The sequence below is a fragment of the Phyllopteryx taeniolatus genome, chromosome 2 (assembly GCF_024500385.1).
Source record: "Phyllopteryx taeniolatus isolate TA_2022b chromosome 2, UOR_Ptae_1.2, whole genome shotgun sequence".
NCBI classification, from domain to species: domain Eukaryota; kingdom Metazoa; phylum Chordata; class Actinopteri; order Syngnathiformes; family Syngnathidae; genus Phyllopteryx; species Phyllopteryx taeniolatus.
This window is the reverse complement of record NC_084503.1, coordinates 32,104,431-32,128,273: the sequence shown is the minus strand read 5'-3', so window position 1 is coordinate 32,128,273 and position 23,843 is coordinate 32,104,431. Positions and strand designations below refer to the sequence as shown.

The 23,843-nt window shown below is 41.3% G+C and overlaps 1 protein-coding gene across 2 annotated transcripts; it reads left to right on the top strand.

Moving 5' to 3' along the window:
* Window positions 1–4,480: 4,480 nt before the first annotated feature.
* Window positions 4,481–18,812, top strand: LOC133474258 (proline-serine-threonine phosphatase-interacting protein 1-like). 2 transcript variants are annotated; one of them, XM_061765752.1, is made up of 14 exons: window positions 4,481–4,697; window positions 5,877–5,977; window positions 7,123–7,197; window positions 7,310–7,344; window positions 8,002–8,108; window positions 8,191–8,253; window positions 10,580–10,672; window positions 12,695–12,740; window positions 13,604–13,683; window positions 13,846–13,944; window positions 14,962–15,058; window positions 15,645–15,821; window positions 15,925–16,010; window positions 16,995–17,224. In XM_061765752.1, the coding sequence occupies exons 1-14, from the start codon at window positions 4,665–4,667 to the stop codon at window positions 17,070–17,072; spliced, it is 1,170 nt and encodes a 389-aa protein (XP_061621736.1). In that variant the 5' UTR covers window positions 4,481–4,664; the 3' UTR covers window positions 17,073–17,224. The 2 variants fall into 2 exon arrangements, with proteins under 2 accessions (XP_061621736.1, XP_061621735.1); XM_061765751.1 differs by having other exon boundaries at window positions 4,482–4,697; window positions 17,082–18,812.
* Window positions 18,813–23,843: the final 5,031 nt, after the last annotated feature.

Below are 23,843 nucleotides of genomic sequence, written 5' to 3'. Positions count from 1 at the left end.
CCACGGAAGATACCCCCCCAAAAACATCAAACATTCTAGACTTTTCATTTTGGCCTTGTAGGGCCAAATCGTCGGTCGTGGATTATGTCACACTACAAGAACTTTTGTCGTTTCCGGCGAAATATGTCGGAACCGATCTGGGAAATTGGGCCAATATCAGGCAATATCTGGAACTACACTAAACACTACAGAACAGCTGGATATTAGGCACAGTGTCCATTAAAAGAGGCCACAATATGAGAAAATAAAGTATATGCCATGCTAGTGCCACAATAGAGGAAACTTCTTTGGATTATGGAATTTATATATATGTAAGTATAGATATACCTGGCAATTACAATCATTAAGAAGCGGCTTCAATTACAGCAGAGGCCACCATTTGTGGAAATAAGGTACAGTATTTACCACACCACTGTCACAAAATGGGAAACATCTTAGAAGTGCAGCATTTATTTATTCAAATGGACAATTTACCTGATGTTGAATTGAGTCCTGGCTTCTATTAGAGTGGGAGACACTATGTGAGGAAATACTGCATATGCCACAGCAATATCACAACGGGGCACACACAACGTCAAGTAGAGGCCACTATTTGAAGGAATAGAGTTTTTGCATATTAATGAAATTGATTAATGCTCCTCCTCTCAGTACTAATACTGAGGATTAAGGCTAATAACTATTTCATTTGTGGCCGGGCCTGGATCAAACGTGAGAGAGGCCCCCCGGCTTGCTCTCTCTTTCCTGCTCCTGCTTCAGCTGTTGCCTTTTAGCTGTATTATGACAGTGAGTACAGATGGTCTCAGCAGCAAGTACACATCATTAAACGGCCATCTTTCAGCTTCCTAGCAGGTTCTCATTAATACGGCCAAGGTCGCTTTTCACTTGCATTCTTATCAGAATTGTAAAGGGTTATTCTGTTCAAATGAACCCTTCCTCTCCCATCATCTATCTACTCTCTCAACCCCTTCTTCAACTCTCAAAAAACAGACGTGTTCCTTTAAAGCATGTGGTGAGATTTGTGCTGTGCTCTGCAGGGGATGTTCGGCACTTGACAATATAGGAGCTGTGAAAAACACATAAGCACACGCACACACATAAGGGCACCCACATACACGTGCACATGAACTCACATTAAAAGCCCCCCCCCCCCCCCACCACACACACACACACACACACGTCTCCTTCACCACGATTAACACTAAACTCAACAAGATGGCATCTACTGAGTGCAGTATGGATGTAGATTTTTTTTTTAAAAACAATAGGACTGCATGAGATGGCTAATATGTAAAATACCGTAATTACTCGTGTATAATGCGCACCCTTCATCATTTTTACAATCTATGCTTTTGCTTCTATCCATGTGATCAAAACATGAAGTATTAACTGTAGTTTGTTAGTTTTTTCAAAGAATTATTCTGAAGCACTTTATTTGAACACATAATACTTTATTTTTATTTACTTGCACTTATTTCAAAATTCATAGCCCTAAAACACACAATTGTGCTCATATGTTTGATTACCCAGGCAGAATTTGTAAAATGTGTACAATTTCTTTAAGAAAACATGAAGGAGCAGGTGAAACACATTTAATTTTATTTCAATAGGATTCAAATTAAACTGTCAAGCATTTCAGAAAAGCATTATCATTAAACAAAACATAACCATAAATAAATTAATGATGGTTGTTGTTCCGTCATCAGTCGTATTTAAAAATAAATAAATAAATAAAATATATATATATATTTCACAAATTCTCCCTGGGTATGTAAATTTATGAGCACAAATGTACATAATTCCTTGTGTGTTTGTTGGACATACTTGACAAATAAAGATGATTATGATTCTGATTATGATTCTGATATGCAGTCACACGTATCCCTGTCATATTGGAATGAAAGTGTAGGCTACACCTTTTTCATAACCTGTAGGTGGCATACTAGAATGAAAGTGTACATACATTTATAAAATGGGAAAGTCTTTTTCATTTTCTCCTATACCTATGTACAATGCGCACTATTGACTTTTGACAATTTTTTGGGGGGGAATGCGCATTATACACGAGAAATTACGGTAACTCAATTAAGTCAAAGTGGTGGAAGAATGGCACCAGTTGTGACACGGGGCATGGTAAATGGCTCTGTGGGTGTGTATGTGTGTGTGTGTGTGTGTGTGTGCGTGCGTGTGTGTAACTTTATCTGGGGAGGGTTTTGTGCGCGGGGGGTTCTATACAGCAGTGTTTGGGAAATGGAAAGGTCATTTAGTCAATTCTCCAAGTGGGGGCGGGGGGGGGGGGGGGGGGGGCTGCTCTGACACGGCTCGTTTGTCACAGTTCAATAACTGCCACTCCAGGGAGCGTGAGGGGGGATACAACCGTGAAGTGCGTGTGCGCGTGTGTTGCGCACTAAGGCCCTGCTTGGGTGCACAGCTGATTCCCAAAGCTTGTCCTTCCATTAGAGGCCTCAAACGGGGTCACGGCGACGGCCAACGTGTCACAACACAACTTTCCACACGGAAAACCAACATGGAGAATAGTCGGGCCTGTAAGGACAAACCTTCGCACAATATGGTGGACGTGTGCTTTAAATATAGTGTTTGTTCACCACAAGTGCTTTTTCTTTGTTTTTTTTTTTTGTGATGCCACTTACAGAAGGCTACCATCCGTGACTGAGCACGTGTGATCCCTTAGACTTTCACACTAGGCCATCGAGCGGCCGTCGACACACTCCTCTCCTCCATTTGAAAATCAATAGGACTCTTCAGTGTGCTGTGTGACGTGTCAACATGTTCTCCCACTGAGACGCCCCAGGCGCACGGTGTTGCTCATCCCGACTGGGCGCACTGATTTGGGCTTTAGCTGCCAACCGCACACCACTCCAGTATGGTTGACTTTTCAGGTCATGGTGACAGTTCATACTTAGGTCTGTGCCTCCCTCTAGCGGCCATCACAGAAACTGGTGGCACTTGGATAAAGTTCAGCTTTCCGCACTAGGCTAAGTGATTTTTTTGTTTGTATCGCATTACTCGCTTGAAGTCTCGGCGCCCTTTGCACAATGGTCATTGCACCGGACTATTGCAATATTAGTCATTCGAACTGCTCTAAGTGCTAGAGGACTCTGCATCTTTTTGCACAATTGTCCAAAAAAAAAACAAAAAAAAAAGTACCGGCATTACCAGATAACTAGCATCCCTTTATTACTCAGTGACTGTTTTTCTCAATGTCTTTATGTCCCAAAAGTGTTCTCTGTCAATTGACTGTCTGTTGTCGTACTAGAGCGGCTCCAACTACCGGAGACAAATTCCTTGTGTGCTTTTTGGACATACTTGGCAAATAAAGATGATTCTGATTCTTGCGTTTTTCTTTATTTCCATATGGAGGAGTTAAGCAGGGAGATGCGCACGTGGGAGCTATGGCAATCAGCTCCCAGTCTTAAACTCTGCGGCCACACCAGGAAGATGCCAGATTGGTCCTTTGTCTTTGCCGATTGCTGTGCTGTGTTCTCTCTCGCCCCCATATTGGACTCTGTTCCGAGCTGGATGTTTTTTGTACTCTTGCTTGCGCCCCATAAATTCTGGCATTTTCCTTGTAATCCCCCTTGCTTTACTTCTTCGTCGTTTAGTTGCTCTTTGCACTTTGAACTCTGTTTGATTGTAATTCTCCATACTCGTAAGTAGTGCTTTATCTTTACTAGTCTTTTAGATTTGGACTTTGTTTTACCTACGCATTAGTAGCAACTTTTTTTATTTATTTATTGGAATACAGACTTTGTGTTACTCTGCTGTGTCTGATTTGGGGTCCGACCAGCTGCATATTGTTACAATAAAATTTGAGGGTACACGGCTACAAATCTTCCAAATGAACACTCGCGCTAACCCACATGCTCTTGATGCTGCGGTGTTATATACTGCAGTCTCCTGTTTGCTGCACAGCTCCGTTCTCTTGTAGCCCTCATTCTCCTCTCGGATAAACTGTATTTCCATACTGTTACTGTGGAGATCCTGTTTTTTCTTTTTTTGTTGTTGTTGTTGTCGTTTATTCCGACTGCTTAGTGCAATGCTATGTGGTATTTGCATTTCCCCGCTGTGCTAACCAACAATGGAAAACAGAGCCAAACCAGTACTATGCAGTGGAAGAGTGGCATCAAAAAAGTTATTATTACAAGTGTAACTACCAAAAATGATCATCCATTTCCTGTAGTGCTTGAATCGAGATTCTAACCCAGAACCTCAGACTGTGAGGCAGACGGGCTAACAGTTAGTTGACCGAGCTGGCCCGATGCTGTCATTTACTGCTAAAATTACTGGATCTTGTAGCTTTTAGCAAACTGACCATTATTGTGATTAACACTGGTGAACAAACCATTTTCAGGGTCAGTACTATCTGAGCAGTCCGTTTATCTTGCGTTAATATTTGCACAAACTGCAAACTGTCCTCCCAGTGGGTACTGAAAGAGACCAAACATGCCTGACATGTGGTCAGTGACATCATGGGATAGAAGCTCTTCCTCATTCAAAATGACTCACTTCTACTCGGGGAGCCGAGTCGACCAAGAGCCCAGTGACCTTAACTCGTCAAACTTGTGGCCATGTGTTTTTAGATCATTTAATTATTTGTAAGAAAACCTTCTAGGGAAAAGCTTTCACACTTCTTAAGGAACTAGAAGATGACACGTTTAATGTTCAGCGATGCTTTCTGGGTAAGTCACTTGCCGTGGTCTCATGCTTGAATTGGTTCACATGGTAAGAAGAAACTAAATTCTTTATTAATAATGACATTGTTTAAAGCAGGGGTGGGTAAAATGTTGTGCTCAGGGGCTATATTTGCTCTTTAAATCAAACAAATAGCCCAGCTCATTCGGAGATGCGGTAAAAAAAATTTTTTTTTTTAAAGTTCAACATATGTACATTTTAATAATGAAATAATGGCCATTTTTAGTTTAGTCTTTAACATTAATTTAATTATAATGAAGGAACCAATTATTGTAATTTGTATTACTATTTTATATGTATTATTAAAACAAATCTATTCACAAATTATTTAAAATACTGCACATAATGAAAATAAACAATGCATTTGAATTAGCACATTAGGAAATTAATTAATGCAACAAAAATCCTTCCAGATTTTTCTTATTCCTTAAATTTATTATTTCTAATTAATCCTAATTTATTACTTAATAGTCAATAAAATGAATGCAAATGAGGATTAAAATGTATTATTGTACTAATATTGTATTATTATTTACAACAAATCAATTAGCTAATTATTTAATGAGAAAAATCTAATAAAAATGGATACAAATTGTAAACAATTTGAGGAAACAAACAGATGAATGAATGCAGCAAATATTACGGAATTAAAAATCTTGATAATGTAGAGTCAACATGGTGCTCATGGGCTCACCAGTGATGGGGCATTGTGATTTTCTAGGTATGCTGTAGATTGAAAATGTATAGAAATAAAGTGTTGGATATTGATTTTTGTCTGTTTCCTACATTTTTAAATCATTGTTAATAATTATTGTGAGAAATCATTAATAAGATCAGCGTCTTCATAGATTAATATGATGCATTAACAATAATGTTTCTGGACCGTGGGCCATATTTTTCCCACCCCTCTGGTTTAAGTAACCTTGATTGTCCTCGCAGTTAAAAACAATTACTGAAGCTGCATTGTATGGCAATGTTCCCCCCAGTTATTCTAAAAAGCAAGTTCTGCTTTTCTACCCAATAGCGGGTGTAGGATTACCTCAAGGACATGTGGCAATAGCTGCTCAGCAATGTTTGTCATTGCGCTGTTCTTTTTTTTTTTTTTTTTTTTTTAATTTAATTTTTTTTTTTTTAATGCAACTGTACGCGTCGTCTGCTCCTCACAGAGGTCCGATTTGACCTCCCATGCTGGCTATGAAGCCCTGGTGCAACGCTTGCGAGATGGAAGACAAATGTGCAAAGATGTGGAAGAGCTGTTGAGAATGAGGTACGAATCATATTTGCTGAAAGTGAATTATTACACAGCTGGGGGCGGAGCACCACATTATGGGTCCCCATACAGCGCCTTCAAAACTGGACCCCATCAAAAATATTTTGTGAATTGGTGTTGGGGAGGTGGAGATGGGTGCAGACAGAGTTTCCCTTCCAGCAATGATTTGTCAACAACAGGGTGGGAGGGAATAATAAATAAGTCAATAAAGTAAATACAACCACATTAACCAATTTCATCAATTAAATTAATGCAATAAATATTACAAGACTCTTGACAGTAAACGCTGTGTGGGCCAGAGTACAAATGGGGCAAGCCATATGTGGCCCGTGGGTCATAGTTTGCCTACCACTGTTCTAAAGGATCAGCAATAAAAACATAAAAACACAGTCACCGAGCAATAAGAGGTTACCAGTAATGCGGAAATGCCAATTTTCTTTTTTTTTTGTGACAATTGTGCAAATGATGAAGAGTCCTCTAGCAATTTAGAGCAGTTTGAAATGACTAATAGAACAATAGTCTGGTGCAGTGACCATTGCACAAATGGCGCAGAGGCTTCAAGAAATTATCCAGTTTAAAGTGACTAGTAGTGCAATAATCTGGAACAATGTCAATTGTGCAAATGGTGCAGATATTTCTCAAGCACACGAGTGTCCAGTTTTGGTCAACAACAGATAAGCAAGTGGTGCAGTGTGACGAGACTACTACAGTGAGTGCACGAGTAATGTATAATTGGCCCGACAGAGACGTGACTACAATCTCAAGACAAAAATTGGCAGCATGTTACAATGGAATTGTCCGTTAACTCTTTAAGCAGTTAATGGCAAGAGGGAAGAAGATGTTGGAACGTCTGCTAGGTCTAGTTTGCAAAAACAAACTGGTGATGACAACCTGGACAGACATCTGCACGAACATGTAAAAGGATCTTTTCACGATTGTATGAGAGTTAAAAATAAAAAAAATGAAGAAGAAGAATGATAAAAGACTACCGTAATTCCCAGAACAGACCTTATCATCTTTATAATAGCTTCACTTTTGGTACAGCTCTTGTTTTGGATCTCATGTTGTGATTGTACAAAATGTGAATGTACCAAAATGATGAAGTGTCACAAGCGTTTACTTTTGTCGCGTTTCATGCACAGGGCGGCAGCAGAGGAAAAGTACGGGAGGGAACTGGTGACCATAGCCCACAAAGCTGGAGGACACGTTGAGATCAGGTGGACATCTAGTTCACTCATTAATCATCTACCTGGAGTTCACTCATTATGGAACACAATGCCAGACCAGGATAATAATGAAATAATCTCTTATTATAATACTCCCATGCAGCACTCTGAAAAACTCCTTCGAGCAGCTAAAAACACGTAAGTACATCCAGTGTAGGAATGCTGTATATCCACTGCTCTAGTGGACTCGTCACCCTATTAATTTCCTTTTATTTACTTTGTTTTGTAATATGGGATTTATTTTGTGCGTGTTGTCATGTTGAACTCAAAACTCTTAAAAGTGTTATTGTTAACTTTGTTTTTTAACATTATTTGATTGAAATAACACATTTGCATCACAATTGCAAGACGTAATGGCACTATTAAGTTTTGGTACTCGGTACTGGCGAGTACTCAAATTTAAGTACTTATACAAGCTCGTACTTGGTCTGGAAAAAAGTGCATACCTTAACTGTACTACCTTCGACAATGAGCCACATGCTGCTTTACCAAGCCTAAAGATATTCATAGCTGTGCAGTGAGTGCAAATTTGAACGTAATCTTGAGGAACAAATAGTTGTAGCTCTAACTGCACTCCACTGTTAACAGGAACCGAGTACAGTACAAAAGGACACAAACAGAAACCATCTCATGGGAGTCATTTACACATTTAAGACCTAAATCCCTGTCGACCAATAGACAGACAGCATATTTCGTTCCGCCATAGGACAATAAAGTTTGAAGAAATTGTCTCATGTAAAGCACCACAGTGCTTTACTGCATATACTGTACTGTTTGTGGTATTTGTGTCTCCAGAGATGGAGAACATGGGAAACCTTCACATCCAACTTTCAGAAGCATTGAAAGAGGAGCTGAAAAAGGTGGAGGTGTTCAGGGAACGGCAGAAAGAGCAGAGGAAGAAGGTACTTGGCCAATTGCTATGAAGGATTTTTAATAATATCACATGCAAGGTGGGAGCTGTCCTCACAGTGTTTCCCCTCACAGTTTGAAAGCATCATGGAGAAAGTGCAGAAGAGAAAGGTGTCTTTGTTCAGGAAAACCATGGAGGTAATGACACGATGGATGGGCACAACCTGCTGCGGTGTGAATGATGAGTCATACATTCACATCTGTTACTGCACTAGAACAAGAACAACAACAGCAACATTTCATTATTTACATGGTGTCATATTTAAGAGCGTAAACTTGAAATATTGAGAATAAAGTTTTGACACTTGCTAGAATAACTGTTCTCATATCATCTCATATATTTATTTTTGTACATTATTTTATTTAAATAGTATTCTAATATCTAAACTGATATTTTAATATACTTAAGAATATAATACATAGAATATTAATATTCATAAACAATATTGCCAGTGTTAAAATAATTTGTGTAATTTTGTGTTTGTGTATATACACGCAAACACACACACACTCACACACAGTGGGTCCAGAAAATATTCAGACCCCCATTTAAGTTCATTTTTTCCCACATTAATGTACACACAGCACTCCATATTGACAGAAAAAAAACAGAATTACTAAATACTGAGCAAAGGGTATGAATAACTTTTGGGAATGATGCAGTTTTTCACACCAGGATTTGGGGATCGTCTCCGATTCCTTCTTGCAGATCCTCTCCAGTTCTGTCAGGTTGGATGGGGAACATTGGTGGGAAGCCATTCTCAGCTCTTTCCAGAGATGCTCAATTGGGTTTAAGTCAGGGCTCGGGCTGGGCCATTCAAGAACAGTTACGGAGTTGTTCTAAAGCCACTCCTTCAGTATTTTAGCTGTGTGCTTAGGGTCATTGTTTTGTTTGAAGGTGAACCTTCGGCCCAATCTGAGGTTCTGAGTACCCTGGGGAAGGTTTTCGTCCAGGATATCCTTGTACTTGGCTGCATTCATCTTTCCTTTGATTGCAACCAGTCGTCTTGTCCCTGCAGCTGAAAAACACCCCCACAGCATGATGCTGCCACCACCATGCTATACTGTTGGGACTGTATTGGACAGGTGATGAGCAGTGGCTGGTTTTCTCCACACAATTTCTATCTTGGTCTCATCAGACCAGAGAAACTTATTTCTCACCATCTTGGAGTCCTTCAGGTGTTTTTTTTTTTTTTTTTAGCAAACTCCATGCGGGCTTTCATGAGGAGAGGCTTCCGTCGGGCCATTCTGCCACTGGTGGAGGGCTGCAGGGATGGTTGACTTTCTCGAACTTTCTCCCATCTCCCGACTGCATCTCTGGAGCTCAGCCACAGTGTTCTTTGGGTTCTTCTTTACCTCTCTCAACAAAGGCTCTTCTCTCCCAATTTGCTCAGTTTAGCCGGACGGCCAGCGCTAGGAAGGGTTCTGGTCGTCCCAAACGTCTTCCATTTAAGATTTATGGAAGCCACTGTGCTCTTAGGAACCTTAAGGGCAGCAGAATTTTTTTGTAACCTTGGCCAGATCTGTGGCTTGCCACAATTCTGTTTCTGAGCTCTTCAGGCAGTTCCTTTGACCTCATGATTCTTATTTGCTCTGACATGCACTGTGAGCTGTAAGGTCTTATATAGACAGGTGTGTGGCTTTTCTAATCAAGTCCAATCAGTATAATCAAATAGAGCTGGAGAATCATCTTAATGGACAGCACCCGAGTTAAATATATGAGTGTCACAGCAAAGGGTCTGCATACTTATGGCTGTGTGATATTTCAGTTTTTCTTTTTTAATAAATCAGCAGAAATGTCAACAATTCCGTTTTTTTTCTGTCAATATGGGGTGCTGTGTGTACATTAATGAGGTAAAAAATGAACTTTAATTATTTTAACAAATGGCTGCAATATAACAAAAAGGGAAAAATTTAAGGGGGTCTGAAAACTTTCCATACCAACTGTATATATAAAATGTGATGTCGGTCTTGTTTGTGTTTTTTAAGAATTTTAATTTTCAAAATATTGGCCATTTGTTGCAAGGCGAAATCCTTAATATTATCATTAATAAATATAATAATACATGTACTTTAAATATATTTTGTATATTATGATCATGCATTATATTTGTATCATACAAAACAAAGAAAATATGTCATGGCATCCCCAAAGTAAAATGTCACTTCCTAATGCTGTAGCAAACTCGGAAATTTACGACCTTAAGTTAACAACACATTTACTACTGAAATATTCCCGAATTCCCAGCAGTCTTGAATGCAGCATGAGTCCAAATTGATTGTTTTCATGTCATCACTCCAATATGCTTGGCCACAAAGCATTTAATTGGCCCGCCATGCAATTCTAAATAACAAATAAAACCTCAGAGAAACTCCATATCATTTCAGCCTCAAATGCTCATAAAATATGATAGATAACATAAATAGCTGCCCAATTCTTCTCATCCCCCTCTCCGACCCACAGTCAAAGAAAAACTATGAGGTGAGATGCAAGGAGGCGGACGAGGCCGAACAAACGTCAGAGAAGACCGTCGTTGCAGTCAAAAACGGGGAAAAGGTACAAAGCGTCTGTGTACTAATGTGCTTTTATTTGAAGGATTCAAATAAGACGTAAGTGATAAAATGACACTGGTTGCATTCATGACCTTGCGTAATTCTTAAATAGAATGGGCCGGCACGAAACATACCAGCAAAACATGCGAGTAAAATTAATACTGTACATTGTAAAGCATATTTGTTACAAGACCATTGAAGCAATACTAAGTAATAAATCCACCTCAAAATTCTTCGATTCGATTCTGAAGCTCTACTTGCAGTAGCTTTTGCTGTTGCCACGGCAACCTCACATCAGCTGTTTTAGTGGTCTATGATGTTGGTGAACCCGGCAGGATGCTTGTCATGTTGTGCTAGCAATCGGGATGGCTGTTTGATTACATTTCCCTGACTGACTATAGGGAGAAATAAAACAATTGGTTTAAAAGAAAAATGCATTTAAATATTGAAAGAATCTGTCTTAATGTTCTCAACTCCTTTTCCATTCTATTGTAGCTGTATGCATTCATCTTAGTCTAATTTTTTGCATGTCACAAAAACTACTGAAATAAATGTTTTGTTTTGTTTTTTTTAACAATATTTACATTTCTTGAGATGCACCTGGATTGGCAGACTGGGGTGGTGGTTCCCCTTTTTAAGAAGGGGGACCGGAGGGTGTGTTCCAACTACAGGGGGATAACACTGCTCAGCCTCCCTGGTAAGGTCTATTCAGGGGTGCTGGAGAGGAGGGTCCGTCGGGAAGTCGAATCTCAGATTCAGGAGGAGCAGTGTGGTTTTCGTCCTGGCCGTGGAACAGTGGACCAGCTCTACACCCTTGGCAGGGTCCTCGAGGGTGCATGGGAGTTCGCCCAACCAGTCTACATGTGTTTTGTGGACTTGGAGAAGGCGTTCGACCGTGTCCCTCGGGGAGTCCTGTGGAGAGTGCTTCGGGAGTATGGGGTACCGAACCCCCTGATACGGGCTGTTCGGTCCCTGTACGACCGGAGTCAGTGTTTGGTCCGGCATATCCGGCAGTAAGTCGAACTCGTTCCCGGTGAGGGTTGGACTCCGCCAAGGCTGCCCTTTGTCGCCGATTCTGTTCATAACTTTTATGGACAGAATTTCTAGGCGCCGCCGAGGCGTAGAGGGGGTCCGGTTTGGTGGCCTCAGTATTGCATCTCTGCTTTTTGCAGATGATGTGGTTCTGTTGGCTTCATCAAGCCGTGACCTCCAACTCTCATTGGAGCAGTTCGCAGCCGAGTGTGAAGCCGCTGGGATGAGAATCAGCACCTCCAAATCTGAGACCATGGTCCTCAGTCGGGAAAGGGTGGCATGCCATCTCCAGGTCGGGGATGAGATCCTGCCCCAAGTGGAGGAATTCAAGTATCTTGGGGTCTTGTTCACGAGTGAGGGAAGAATGGAACGGGAGATCGACAGGCGGATCGGTGCAGCGTCTGCAGTGATGCGGACTTTGTATCCGTCCGTTGTGGTAAAGAAAGAGCTAAGCCGAAAGGCGAAGCTCTCAATTTACCGGTCGATCTTCGTTCCTACCCTCACCTATGGTCATGAGCTGTGGGTCGTGACCGAAAGAACAAGATCCCGGATACAAGCGGCCGAAATGAGTTTCCTCCGCAGGGTGTCCGGGCTCTCCCTTAGAGATAGGGTGAGAAGCTCGGTCATCCGGGAGGATCTCAGAGTAGAGCCGCTACTCCTCCGCATTGAGAGGAGCCAGATGAGGTGGCTGGGGCATCTGATTCGGATGCCTCCCGGACGCCTCCCTGGTGAGGTGTTCCGGGCATGTCCCACCGGGAGGAGACCCCGGGGACGACCCAGGACGCGCTGGAGAGACTACATCCTTCGGCTGGCCTGGGAACGCCTCGGGATCCCCCCGGAAGAGCTGGATGAAGTGGCTGGGGAGAGGGTAGTCTGGGCGTCCCTGCTGAAGCTACTGCCCCCGCGACCCGACCCGGATAAGCGGTAGAGAATGGATGGATGCACCTGTATATTCACAATGAAACGTGTTCTCTTTTTGTTGAATATATGACAGGCACGCCACAGGGCCAAGCAATGCAGACAGGCAGCGTGTGAAGCAGGTATAATACCGAGTCGTCTGCCCTTTCTTTTATTTTCACTGCCTGTGTGTTGCTGTTTTGTATGACCTGCAAAGTCCACCCAGCAGGTGTCCACCTGCTGAGGTAGTATCAGAGCCATAACAGAGGTGATATCTGTGCCTCTGCGTAATGACACTCACTTCTCCCGTCCTGTTGTGTTGAAAGTAATTGTTGCTCTGCAACAATGACCTAAAGGGGTGGTTTGCAATTTAAAAAACAAAACACTTTTTATCATCTTTCTTAAGAGTTATTATTATTTGACAGTAGTGGATGGCACCCTCGCAGTCTCGTGCTGACCTTTTATATTGTTAGCCCAGAAAAGTGCCTTATTTGTAATGGCGTGTTACTATAACACTAAATGTTATCAGTTTGAAGTTTTATTTATTGCAAGGCTGCGGGGATGAGATGATTGTGCCCACGAGTGCGTGACAAATGATTGGCACAAATCACACATGGCACACATCAAAAGGTTACGATAATGCTCAAATTTGGAAAGATAGCACACCATTTTCTCAATTAAAAATGGAACTATAAATCCAACATTTGAAATATTTTTTTAAATGTAAAAAAAACGATAATGTAAATTGACACAAATTGTTCACCTAAATTTGTAAATAATGTATATATTTAAATGTGATATTTATTCATTAAATGTAAAACAACCAATGAAAAATGTTCACCCATTTATTTAAAATTGTAAATAAATGTGAAGGTAACAAGATTTTACAGTTTTTTTATTTTTACATATTTAAAAGTCAATGTTACAAGATATGCCATTACACCTGCTAAGATAAAAGCTCCCCATATGCGCAAGCTTTCTAAATGAATTCCTGACCTTTTGACAGAGAAGTTGTACTTGACCAACATTGATCAGCTGGAAAGTGTTCGCCAGGATTGGGAGGGAACGCACAGAAGCACGTGTGAGGTAACTTGACCGGTTTCACACACAGCCACAAGGAGGAAGTTCAAACAACTTCCTGATTATCGACACCACTCTGCCTCATGTTGGGAAACGCGATTCATGTGCAGTGAATCAGCTAAACGTGGAACACATCCTGAAGCTAAAAATGTGGACGTGGTCTCGTAGGTGTTTCAGCAAATGGAGACCGATCGCATCGGCGTGCTCAGGTGCACCTTGTGGGACCATTGCAATCACATCTCCATGCAGTGCGTCAAAGACGACGAGGCAAGTGCACACTATTTGGTGACGTTTGTGTGCAACGCCTGTGTTCAGAGCTGGCCCAAGCCTCCGTGGGGCCCCTAAGCAAAATGTGATTTTGGGGTCAGCCTTTTCTACCAATAATACTGCTTATTGATCATTCTTACAGCAGTTACACTGTTGCAACATTGCAGCTCTGGCAGTGTTGTTCACATGATCCCATTGTCAGCCAGACATGTCTTTACCATGTACTGCATGTATTTTAGTGCATATCATTCAGGTCAAATAAAACTAACAAGAACAACCAGTATTAGGTGGTGCCTTGACTTACGAGTTTAAATTGTTCCGTGGCGACACTCGTAAATCAAAACACTTGTATCTCAAATCATCTTTCCCCAATGAAATGAATGGAAATGCCATTAATCTGTTCCAGCCACCCCAGAAAATACTAGGAAATATTTTTAACAAGCTTTTAATTCAAACAAATTGTTTTTTAAAGTAAACTTCAATTGGGAGAGACAATAAACAGAACTTGTCTTTTAATTATATTATATTAATATTATATATATTTTGCCAAACTGCTGCTTGTTGTGAAACTAGCTGCCATTATTTGGCGCTCATAACCCAAGAAAAAACAAACAAAAAAAAAACAGTTAAGTGACGGCTCGGATCTCCAAAAACTCTTAGGTCAGGTTACAAGTAAGTCGGGGTACCACTGCATGATGCATTTCTTGTGAAAGTTTGGTTTTTTTTCTTCAAAAAAATGCATCAGTTTTTAGTGCAAGAAAAAGCGCAACAACATAAAATCTTAATCTTAAAATTTTGAAATAACTTCAAATGTAAACTAAAAATGTTAAATACAGTAAAACAAACAACGCAAATACTGAAAATTATGTAACCGAACAGTTACTTGTGACCTTTTTAAGTAAAAAAATAAATAAAAATAAATAAATGAAATCAAGTTAATAATTAGGTCTTAAAACTACGTAAAAATGAGAACGTTTTAGTTAAAGGTCTCTCTTAGTCTCTCTCATCTCATTTTAGTTCTTCGAGGAGGTAAGGAAGCACCTGGAGCACTGCGACATCAACACAGACAACAACTGTTTCATTGAGATGAAAACGACAGGGTGGCACCCACCAGGTGATTCCTCACATTTTTCCATCCATATACAGACAACCCACCATTGACACTCACATTAACACCTATGGAAAATTCAAAGTTTTCAATGAACCTAACATAGATGTTTTGGGAATGTGGGAAGAAGCCAAGTACCCGGAGAATATTCACGTAAGGCATGGGGAGAGACATGCAAACGGCATCAAGATTCAAACCCTGAACCTCAGAACTGTGAGGCAGGCGGGTTAACCACATGGTCCACTCACAGCTACATTTTATTCAATTGTTTTGGATGTATGAACGACAACCATTAAGAACTGCCTCACATAGCATGTTTTTTTTTCAACCTTAGTTCTCTCTACTGGATCTGGTGCGTCATTGCCTCACCAAATGCTGGTGGATTGTTAGACAAAAGTAGTGCTCAGCCTCCATCTTGTGGACTCTTTTGGCGATTGTAAACATTTTTAGGAGGACCGTCAATTACTCACAGAGTTTTGCTATTTGTGGCATGGCTCCGTCCACACTGCACTCTATCTCCCATTCAAATTCTTGCAACACACAACGTTATCCTGATCCGCACCAAAGCCAACTTCTTGTTTTGTTGTCACAGAGCCCATCCTATTTGAAAGCTATTACGAGAGGCACACCACGTCCGGGGACAGAAATGACGTCGCCCGCTTCACCGGGGGCAGGGAAGACATCATTAGGAGGACCTCGGATCCTCTACTGGGAGCTTCTGTGGAGATTGCAGTCGGTCACCCCTCAATAGTGCCCTCTAGTGGGGAAGGTAATTCTTGTGCCATTTATATTTACAGAGTTGATGCACTGAAAGGACAATTGATCAGCATCTTCGCTACCTTCTTCTTCTGTGCTTGATGTGATACCTTCAGATGGGTCATATGCGTCTTTGCTGGGCCTCCAGCAGCCAGCAGTGGACGAGGATGCCTACATCGCGCTTTACAACTACACTGCACAGGTCTATGGAAAACCATGAGAGCATATACTGTATTTCATATCCTTCATTCCATAAGGTCCATGGTACTAGTATGATTTTTGTCTTTATTAGTAAGACAATTATGCGCTCAAGTAGAACGACTGTCTTACTAGTGATGTTTTTTACACCATTGGTGCCTACGACTAGGTGTTTCTCAACGTTTGGTTCCACTACTAGTACACAATTAAACCTTACGAATAATCTACTGTCCTTCACTAGTAATACTAATAGGCCCAGCTAGTAGGCATAAGTCAGGCATTAGTAGTCTACTGCACCCTACTAGTAGCACCAAAATGCCTTATAGTAGTTTTGCCTCACGAGCAGCAACATTTCGTCGTCCTACTAGTATGCCATAGTGTGGAAATGTCATACAGCGGTGGAAGGCAGTAGTGGAAAAAAACATGGCTAGTATGAACACTGTTTTACTAGTGCGCTTACTAGTGAGGACACAGAGTGTACTAGTACATGGACCTTAAGCTGAACTTTATTGAAAGATGCCTGAGCATTTATTCCATGGCCTTGATAACCAGCTTGAGGTTCTTGTATTAGTACACTATTTGTCCTCACTAGAAGGACCACTTCAGCATACTAGCAGGACAACAACATCTTACTAGTGAGGGAAAACTGTCTGCTAGTTGACAACTGTGTGGTACTTGCAGTACTAGTGACATAAAAGTGTACTAGTTAACATCTAGCTCTTCGCTGGTAGTACTAGTAATGGGCAGATGTCAACTAGTGCACAGTTTTGCCTCCTTAGTAACATGTACTTGTTCTAATAGTTTTCCAAAGTTGTCCAACTCGTGCAGAAATGTCATGCAGTAGTAACAAAAAATGTTATCATTAAGACCGTTGCTGTACTAGTTAGCAGAATTGTCTTACTAGTGAAGACAAAGTGCGTACTCGTATATGGACCCTAAGCTGGGTATCAACCATATTGTATAACCGCTCAAATGGCTTTCCATACAGGTCCTCACCCAAAGACACGGTTTTGTAAGTGAGTATTCGTTCCGATTAAAACATGTTGGGTTGGTCCTTCTTGTATGATCTAATCAGGTGGAAGACGAGCTGACGGTCAAAAGAGGTGACGTGGTTCAGGTCCTGGAGCGCAGCGAGGACGGCTGGTGGACCGTGGCGAGAAACGGGCAGGAGGGGCTCGTGCCTGGGAACTATTTGGGCAAACTCTGAATAGATTCACTGTAGGAAAATGGTCAGATGAAACTAAAACATAAGTGAGTTACAGTCCTAAACGGGCAAGTCAACATACAGTATAAGGGCTCTATTTTCATGGACTGCGCAAGTCTGTGCGGCCTTTTCGATTGTCGTGCAAGACTCGCTGCTCGAGTTCGCCAGTTTGGCAGACCGGTATGTGCCAGGCTGAGCGAAGGGGTGCCCTAGGAGATGCGCCTGGCGGAGTGACAATTTGGTGTCAGAAAGTCCTTTTCATACCACGTCTAAATTTTGACGCACCTAGTAAAACGCAATTTTGGTGATTTGGATTGGGGCACAAGGAGAAAGATTCTGAGGTTCGCGGACATGTATGGTGGAAGCCAAACGTATTGTATACAGAAATATGTGAAGCGACCATCAAACCCTATGAATTATAGTTTTTATTCTTTAAATCCTCCCACTGGCCAACACGCAGCGAGGAGGGGCACATGAAGGATTCTGCACGGGTGGAGAGAGATGGTGTGGAAAAGTCTTTGCATCCTTCCTGATTTCTTTTGGGGCTTTTTTTGCATGTATTTTTTCTCCCTTAATGATAAAAACCTTCATTTAAAAACTTCATTGTGTGTTTACTTGTCTTGTCTTCGACTAATATTTAAATTTGTTTGAAAATGGGAAACATTTGTGTGACGAAGATGCAACAAAATAAGAAATCAGGAAGGGGGCAAACACTTTTTTTCACACCGCTGTATTTAAGTCGCCTGCGGTTATCACCAGCTCATACTGGATTTAATCATGGTGTCTTTTGCCACACCGGCCAGGAGCCGTGATAATGTTCCAGTCAGGCATGGATCGCTCTTAGGCACATCGACATCTCCATACGAGACCGCCATTACGCCGCATTTAAAGAGAATGAGAGGAGCCGTTTTGCTTGGCAAGGGCTTTTTAGATATGCCGGCTGTGAACGTCGGAGAAATAACAAAACCCAGTCTAACCCGCCTCAGCACAGACTTACGCCGCCAGTCGTTTTGGATTTACGCTGGTCATGAAGACAGAGCACTTACTGTTAATTACCATATTTAACCTTTTTATTAACTTTGTATTCACCTGTTTAAATCCTTGCTAAAGGACGTTAAAGCACAAATCTAAAATAATTGTATCTTGAACTAAAACAATTTTGATGCAACACTGGTTTATAAAGGGTCAGAGATTGTCTTTGTGACAGCATCCCCTACTTTGGTGGTCAGTGTTGCCAGTCACCTTGAAAAAGTAATTTAGTCTCTTTACTGATTACTTGATTTTAAAAGCAACTAAGTGAGATTACATGTTACTTCATTAGTTACATTCAGCAGATGCCAACAAAACCACCTCAACATAAAAATGACAACAGGCTTTGGGAGTATTGGAAGTGCACTTTTAACTGGTTAAGAATGAAGCTTTCATTAAAAATAAAGACAGCCTTTTTTTGACTTAAAGACTTCTTTTTTTTTTTTTAATGTCAGTCTTTCTGGATTTCACTCAACATAAATGCATTTTTTTGTGTTGTGTGTATTGACCTGCCTCATGGTTATGAATGTCTGCAAATGCCTTATCTGTAGTAAAGCCCTTTAGCAAAGCTAACATGCCTCCTTCTCATCCTTTTAACTCACTATCGGCACAATGCGGTAACGCAGTTGACGTTGATGACTAACGTTAATCTGATTAGTAATACATTAAATTAATCGTTACCCGCCCCCCCCAAAAAAAAAAACAAGTTGTCGCATTAGAGTAACATGTTACTAGCATCACATTTCGTGGTCTACAACAGTGGTCCCCAGTCTGCAGACCGGTACCGGTCCGCGAGGCGTTACCGGGCCGCATAGAAAGAATGACCAATTTTCATCATTTCCGTTGTATTGCGTTTCGCATGTGTTCTATTTTGAAAATTGACCGGATCTTCTCCGCCACAACACCTGTGCGTCTTAATTGACACGTCAGAACTGCACAGAATGCTTGTTTCCACCCCCAGCCGACTCGCTAACGCTCAAAGAACCAATAATTTCATAAACTGATTCAGTTCATTATGTTCACTGAAAACTTTGTTCTTTTAAATGAAACATTAGCAAACTGCTGTGATGGTTGACTTACGGGAACTTTCTCCCATCTCCCGACTGCATCTCTGGAGCTCAGCCACAGTGATCTTTGGGTTCTTCTTAACCGCTCTCACCAAGGCTCTTCTCCCCCAATTGTTCAGTTTGGCCAGCCAGCTCTAGGAAGGGTTCTGATCGTCCCAAACGTCTTCCATTTTTAGATTTATGGAGGCCACTGTGTTCTAAGGAACCTTAAGTGCAGCAGAATTTTTTTTGTAACCTTGGCCAGATCTGCGGCGACTGGTTAGAGCGTCTGCCTCACAGTTCTGAGGTGCGGGGTTCAATCCCAGCCCCGCCTGTGTGGAGTTTGCATGTTCTCCCCGTGCCTGCGTGGGTTTTCTCCAGGCACTCCGGTTTCCTCCCACATCCCAAAAACATGTATGGTTGGTTAATTGACAACTCTAAATTGCCCGTAGGTGTGAATGTGAGAGTGAATGGTTGTTTGTTTGTATGTGCCCTGCGATTGGCTGGCAACCAGTTCAGGGTGTACCCCGCCTCCTGCCCGACAACAGCTGGGATAGGCTCCAGCACGCCCGCGACCCTAGTGAGGAGAAGCGGCTCAGAAAATGGATGGATGGATGGATGAATGGCCAGATCTATGCCATCCCACAAAACTGTCTCCGAGTTCTTCAGGCAGTTCCTTTGACCTCATGATTGTCATTTGCTCTGCCATGCACTGGGAGCTGTAAGGTCTTTTACAGTGTGTGGCTTTCCTAACCCTCAGATTGCATTGGAATTAGTAGCCAAATGAAGTATTTGTTACAAAAAAGACACAAGCTCTTAGAAGTGTCATAAGTATATGAATATTTTTTACTTCCGCCCTCTCAAAATGTTCAGCAGCTTCTGACCTATCAATAAATAGGTATATATATTTATTTTTTTGTTTTGGTATGCCCTCTATGGGAAATAAAATGCGTATTGTGTTATGATCATAACTCTAAAGATGACATATTTTCAAAAAGTAAATTTCAAAATGGAGTATTTGATATGAGGTAATTAGAGCCTTGAATGAGTCAGTAAGTCATAAAAAAAAATGTACGCAAAAATGGCTGTTTTAAAAAAAAAAAAAAAAAACTCATTAGGACGCGTTCGTGGCAAACAACACACAGGCACTTAAGTGTCATAACTAAGTCGTATATGAATATTTTTTTTTTTATTACTTTAACCTCTGAAAATGTTAAGCAGCTTCAGACCTATCCATAAATATAGTTTTTTTGTTTGTTTGTTTGTTTAAATAAAATGTGTATTGTGTTATGACCATAACTCTAAATATGCCATATTTTCAAAAAATAAATTTCAAAGTGGAGTATTTGATGAGGTAATTAGAGCCTTGAATGAGTCAGTAGGTCAGAACATATTTTTGTTACACATTATCGTTTTGGAGCAATGGCTGTTTTTTCCCCAAAAACTCCTTAGGACGCATTTGTGGAATTTATGAAATTATTTTTTTTTACTTTCAACCACTCAAAATGTTCAGCAGCTTCTGACCTGTCCATAAATATAGTTTTTGCTTTTTTTGTATGCCCTCTATGGACAATAAAAGCTGTATTGTGTTATGACCATAACTCTAAATATGCCATATTTTCAAATAAAATTAATTTCAAATTGGAATATTTGATATGAGGTAATTAGAGCACAAACACACATTTGTGATAACGCGCGCAGGTGTACGCGCGCGCGCACACACACACACACACGCACACCACTGGCGATGGCATTTGGATGTTTTGTTTCTAAAAAAAAAAATTTGTTTTAAGTCATTTTGCAGGGGCCGGGGCATGCAAATTATGTCGCGGTCTCTGGCGCCACTTAGTGGGTGAAAAGTTTAATTCCATGCAACATTATCATACAATCAGACAACGTTGAGAAATAATGGCAAAAGCAGTTTTACAGGGTATTGAAAAATATGATTTATAATGGGAGTCAATGGAGCGGCACGGTGACCGACTGGTGAGAGCGTCTGCCTCACAGTTCGGAGCCTGTGTGGAGTTTGCATGTTCTCCCCGTGCCTGCATGGGTTTCCTCCCACATCCCAAAAACATGCATGGTAGGTTAATTGAAGACTCTAAAATTTCCATATTGCTTTTTTAATAAATCTGCAAAAATGTCAAAAATTCAGTTTTTTTCTGTCAATATGTGGGGCTATGTGTACATTAATGAGGGGAACAAATGAACTTAAGTGATTTTAACAAATGGCTGCAATATAACAAAGAGTGGAAAAATTTAAGGGGGTCTGAAAACTTTCCTTACCCACTGTGTGTGTGTGTGTGTGTATATATATATATATATATATCCGCCTTAAAATTTGCTCCATAATCTTTATTGTTACAAACTTCCTTATCAGGTCCAAAAAAAAATTGCTATGGGATATTAAAGCCACAATATGTAACAAACTTAACTTGAAATAAAAATAATGATACACTGGTTTGTAAAAGTCAACATTGTCGTGGGTTGCCATGGCAACATATCACCTACTTTAGTGGTCTGTAATATTGGCGGACCAGCAAGGACGCTTTCCCTCTCTTTATTTTTTACAATTGTGCAAAATGATGCAGAGTCCTCTAGCACTTAGAGCAGTTCGAAAGACTAATATTGCAATAGTCTGGTGCAATGACCATTGTGCAAAGGGCGCCCAGACTTCAAGCGAGGAGTGCGATAATCTGGGACAATGTTGATTCTCCTCAATCAGTGTGCAAATGGAGCAGATGCTACTCTGGCATGAGTGGCCAGTATTGGTCAACAACAGGTATGCAAATAGTGCAGCGTGGTGAGACTACTACAGTGAGTGCACAAGTAATGTATAATTGGCCCCACAGAAATGTGACAACGAACGCAAGTCAAAAAATTGCCAGCATTTTTGTAATGGAATTGTAGGTTAGGTGTTTAAGAAATTGATTACAAGAGGGAAGAAGCTGTTGGAATGTCTGCTAGTTCTAGTTTGCATTGATCGGTAGCGTCTTCCTTTTTTGTAGCAGCACCAAACCAGACTGTGATGGAAGAACACAGGACTGATTCGATGACCGCTGTGTAGAACTGCCTCAGCAGCTCCTGTGGCAGGCCGTGCTTTCTCAGAAGCCGCAGGAAGTACGTCCTCTGTGCTGGGCCTTTTTGAGGACGGAGTTGATGTTGGTCGCCCACTTCAGGTCCTGAGAGATTGTAATTCCCAGGAACTTGAAGGTCTCAACGGTTGACACAAGGCAGCTGGACAACGTGAGGGGCAGCTGTGGCGAAGGATGCCTCCTGAAGTCCACGATCATCTCTACAGTCTTGAGCGTGTTCAGCTCCAGGTTGTGTCGGCCGCACCACAGCTCCAGCCGCTCCGCTTCCTGTCGATATGCAGATTCGTCACCGTCCTTTAATGAGGCCAATGACAGTGGTGTCATCTGCAAACTTTGTTTGACAGCCGGGTGCACTGAGGTGCAGTCGTTCATGTAGAGAGAGAAGAGCAGCGGAGAGAGGACACAACCTTGGGGCGCCCCAGTGCTGATGCTGCGTGTGGATGAGGTGGCCTCCCCCAGCCTCACCTGCTGTGTCCTGCCCGTCAGGAAGCTGTAAATCCACTGGCAGATGGCAGGTGAGACGCTGAGCTGGAGAAGCTTGGATGAAAGGAGTTCAGGGATGATGGTGTTGAACGCTGACCTGAAGTCCACGAACAAATGGTACTGGTAAACTTCACATTATTGAAGGAAGGATTCAGTTCAGTTTATTTTTGAAAGGGGACAATGCAATTTCATAAAACACATGAAGTACACATGGTTAAAAAAGCCAGAATTAGCCAGAAGGCTAGTTTTCATCTGTAGTCCCCTGGCCATGATGTAAAAAAGCAGTAAAATACATCTACAAGACATTATAATACAGGATACATAATCAAACTATACTATTAAGAGAGAATAAAACCATATTTTTTTTGATCATAACAAAAAGACAACATAACATACTTGTCTTTTAGTGTTGGCAGCTATAGGTGTTAACTAGCCACATTTTCAGTTTTTTTGTGAAGGCCTTGTATGTTGTAAGCAGTTTAACCTCCTTAGGTACTGAGTTCCACTCACCAGCGCTCCTCACTGACCAGGCTGACTTACTGAAAGTGCTCCTGCGCAGAGGAATGAGACAGTCACCTCTGACAGAGCCTCGAGTGACACGCTCAGAGCTGTTTCTTTGGCTGATGAACTCAGCCAGAGGAGCTGGGGCCAGATCATGCAGTACTTTATAAATCAAATTTAAATCTGCAAATATGTGAAGACGGTCCCAGTTTAAAAGACTGTATTTTTTTAAAATTGCACAGTGATGATAGTGCCTTGGTTTTTTATCCATCACTTTAATTACTTGTTTGTACAAAACTTCCAATGGTTTTTTTGCATTCTGACCAGCCTGGGACCAACTGGTTATGCAATAGTTAAAGTGACTAAGAATCATCGAATGCAGGTAAATTTTTGCAGCTTCAGTTGACATTTCATTCCGAATTGCACGAAAATTTGCGAGGTTTAATTTGATATTTTTACACAATTTGTCAATATGGGCT

What these genes read in the sequence shown, in the direction of transcription:
- LOC133474258 (XM_061765751.1), top strand. Translation starts at nt 4,665, where the DNA reads ATGACACGTTTAATGTTCAGCGATGCTTTCTGG. An exon ending in GGAGGACACGTTGAGATCAG is followed by an intron (nt 7,198 to 7,309) that starts GTGGACATCTAG and finishes ACTCCCATGCAG; the next exon opens with CACTCTGAAAAACTCCTTCG. An exon ending in TGTTCAGGAAAACCATGGAG is followed by an intron (nt 8,254 to 10,579) that starts GTAATGACACGA and finishes TCCGACCCACAG; the next exon opens with TCAAAGAAAAACTATGAGGT.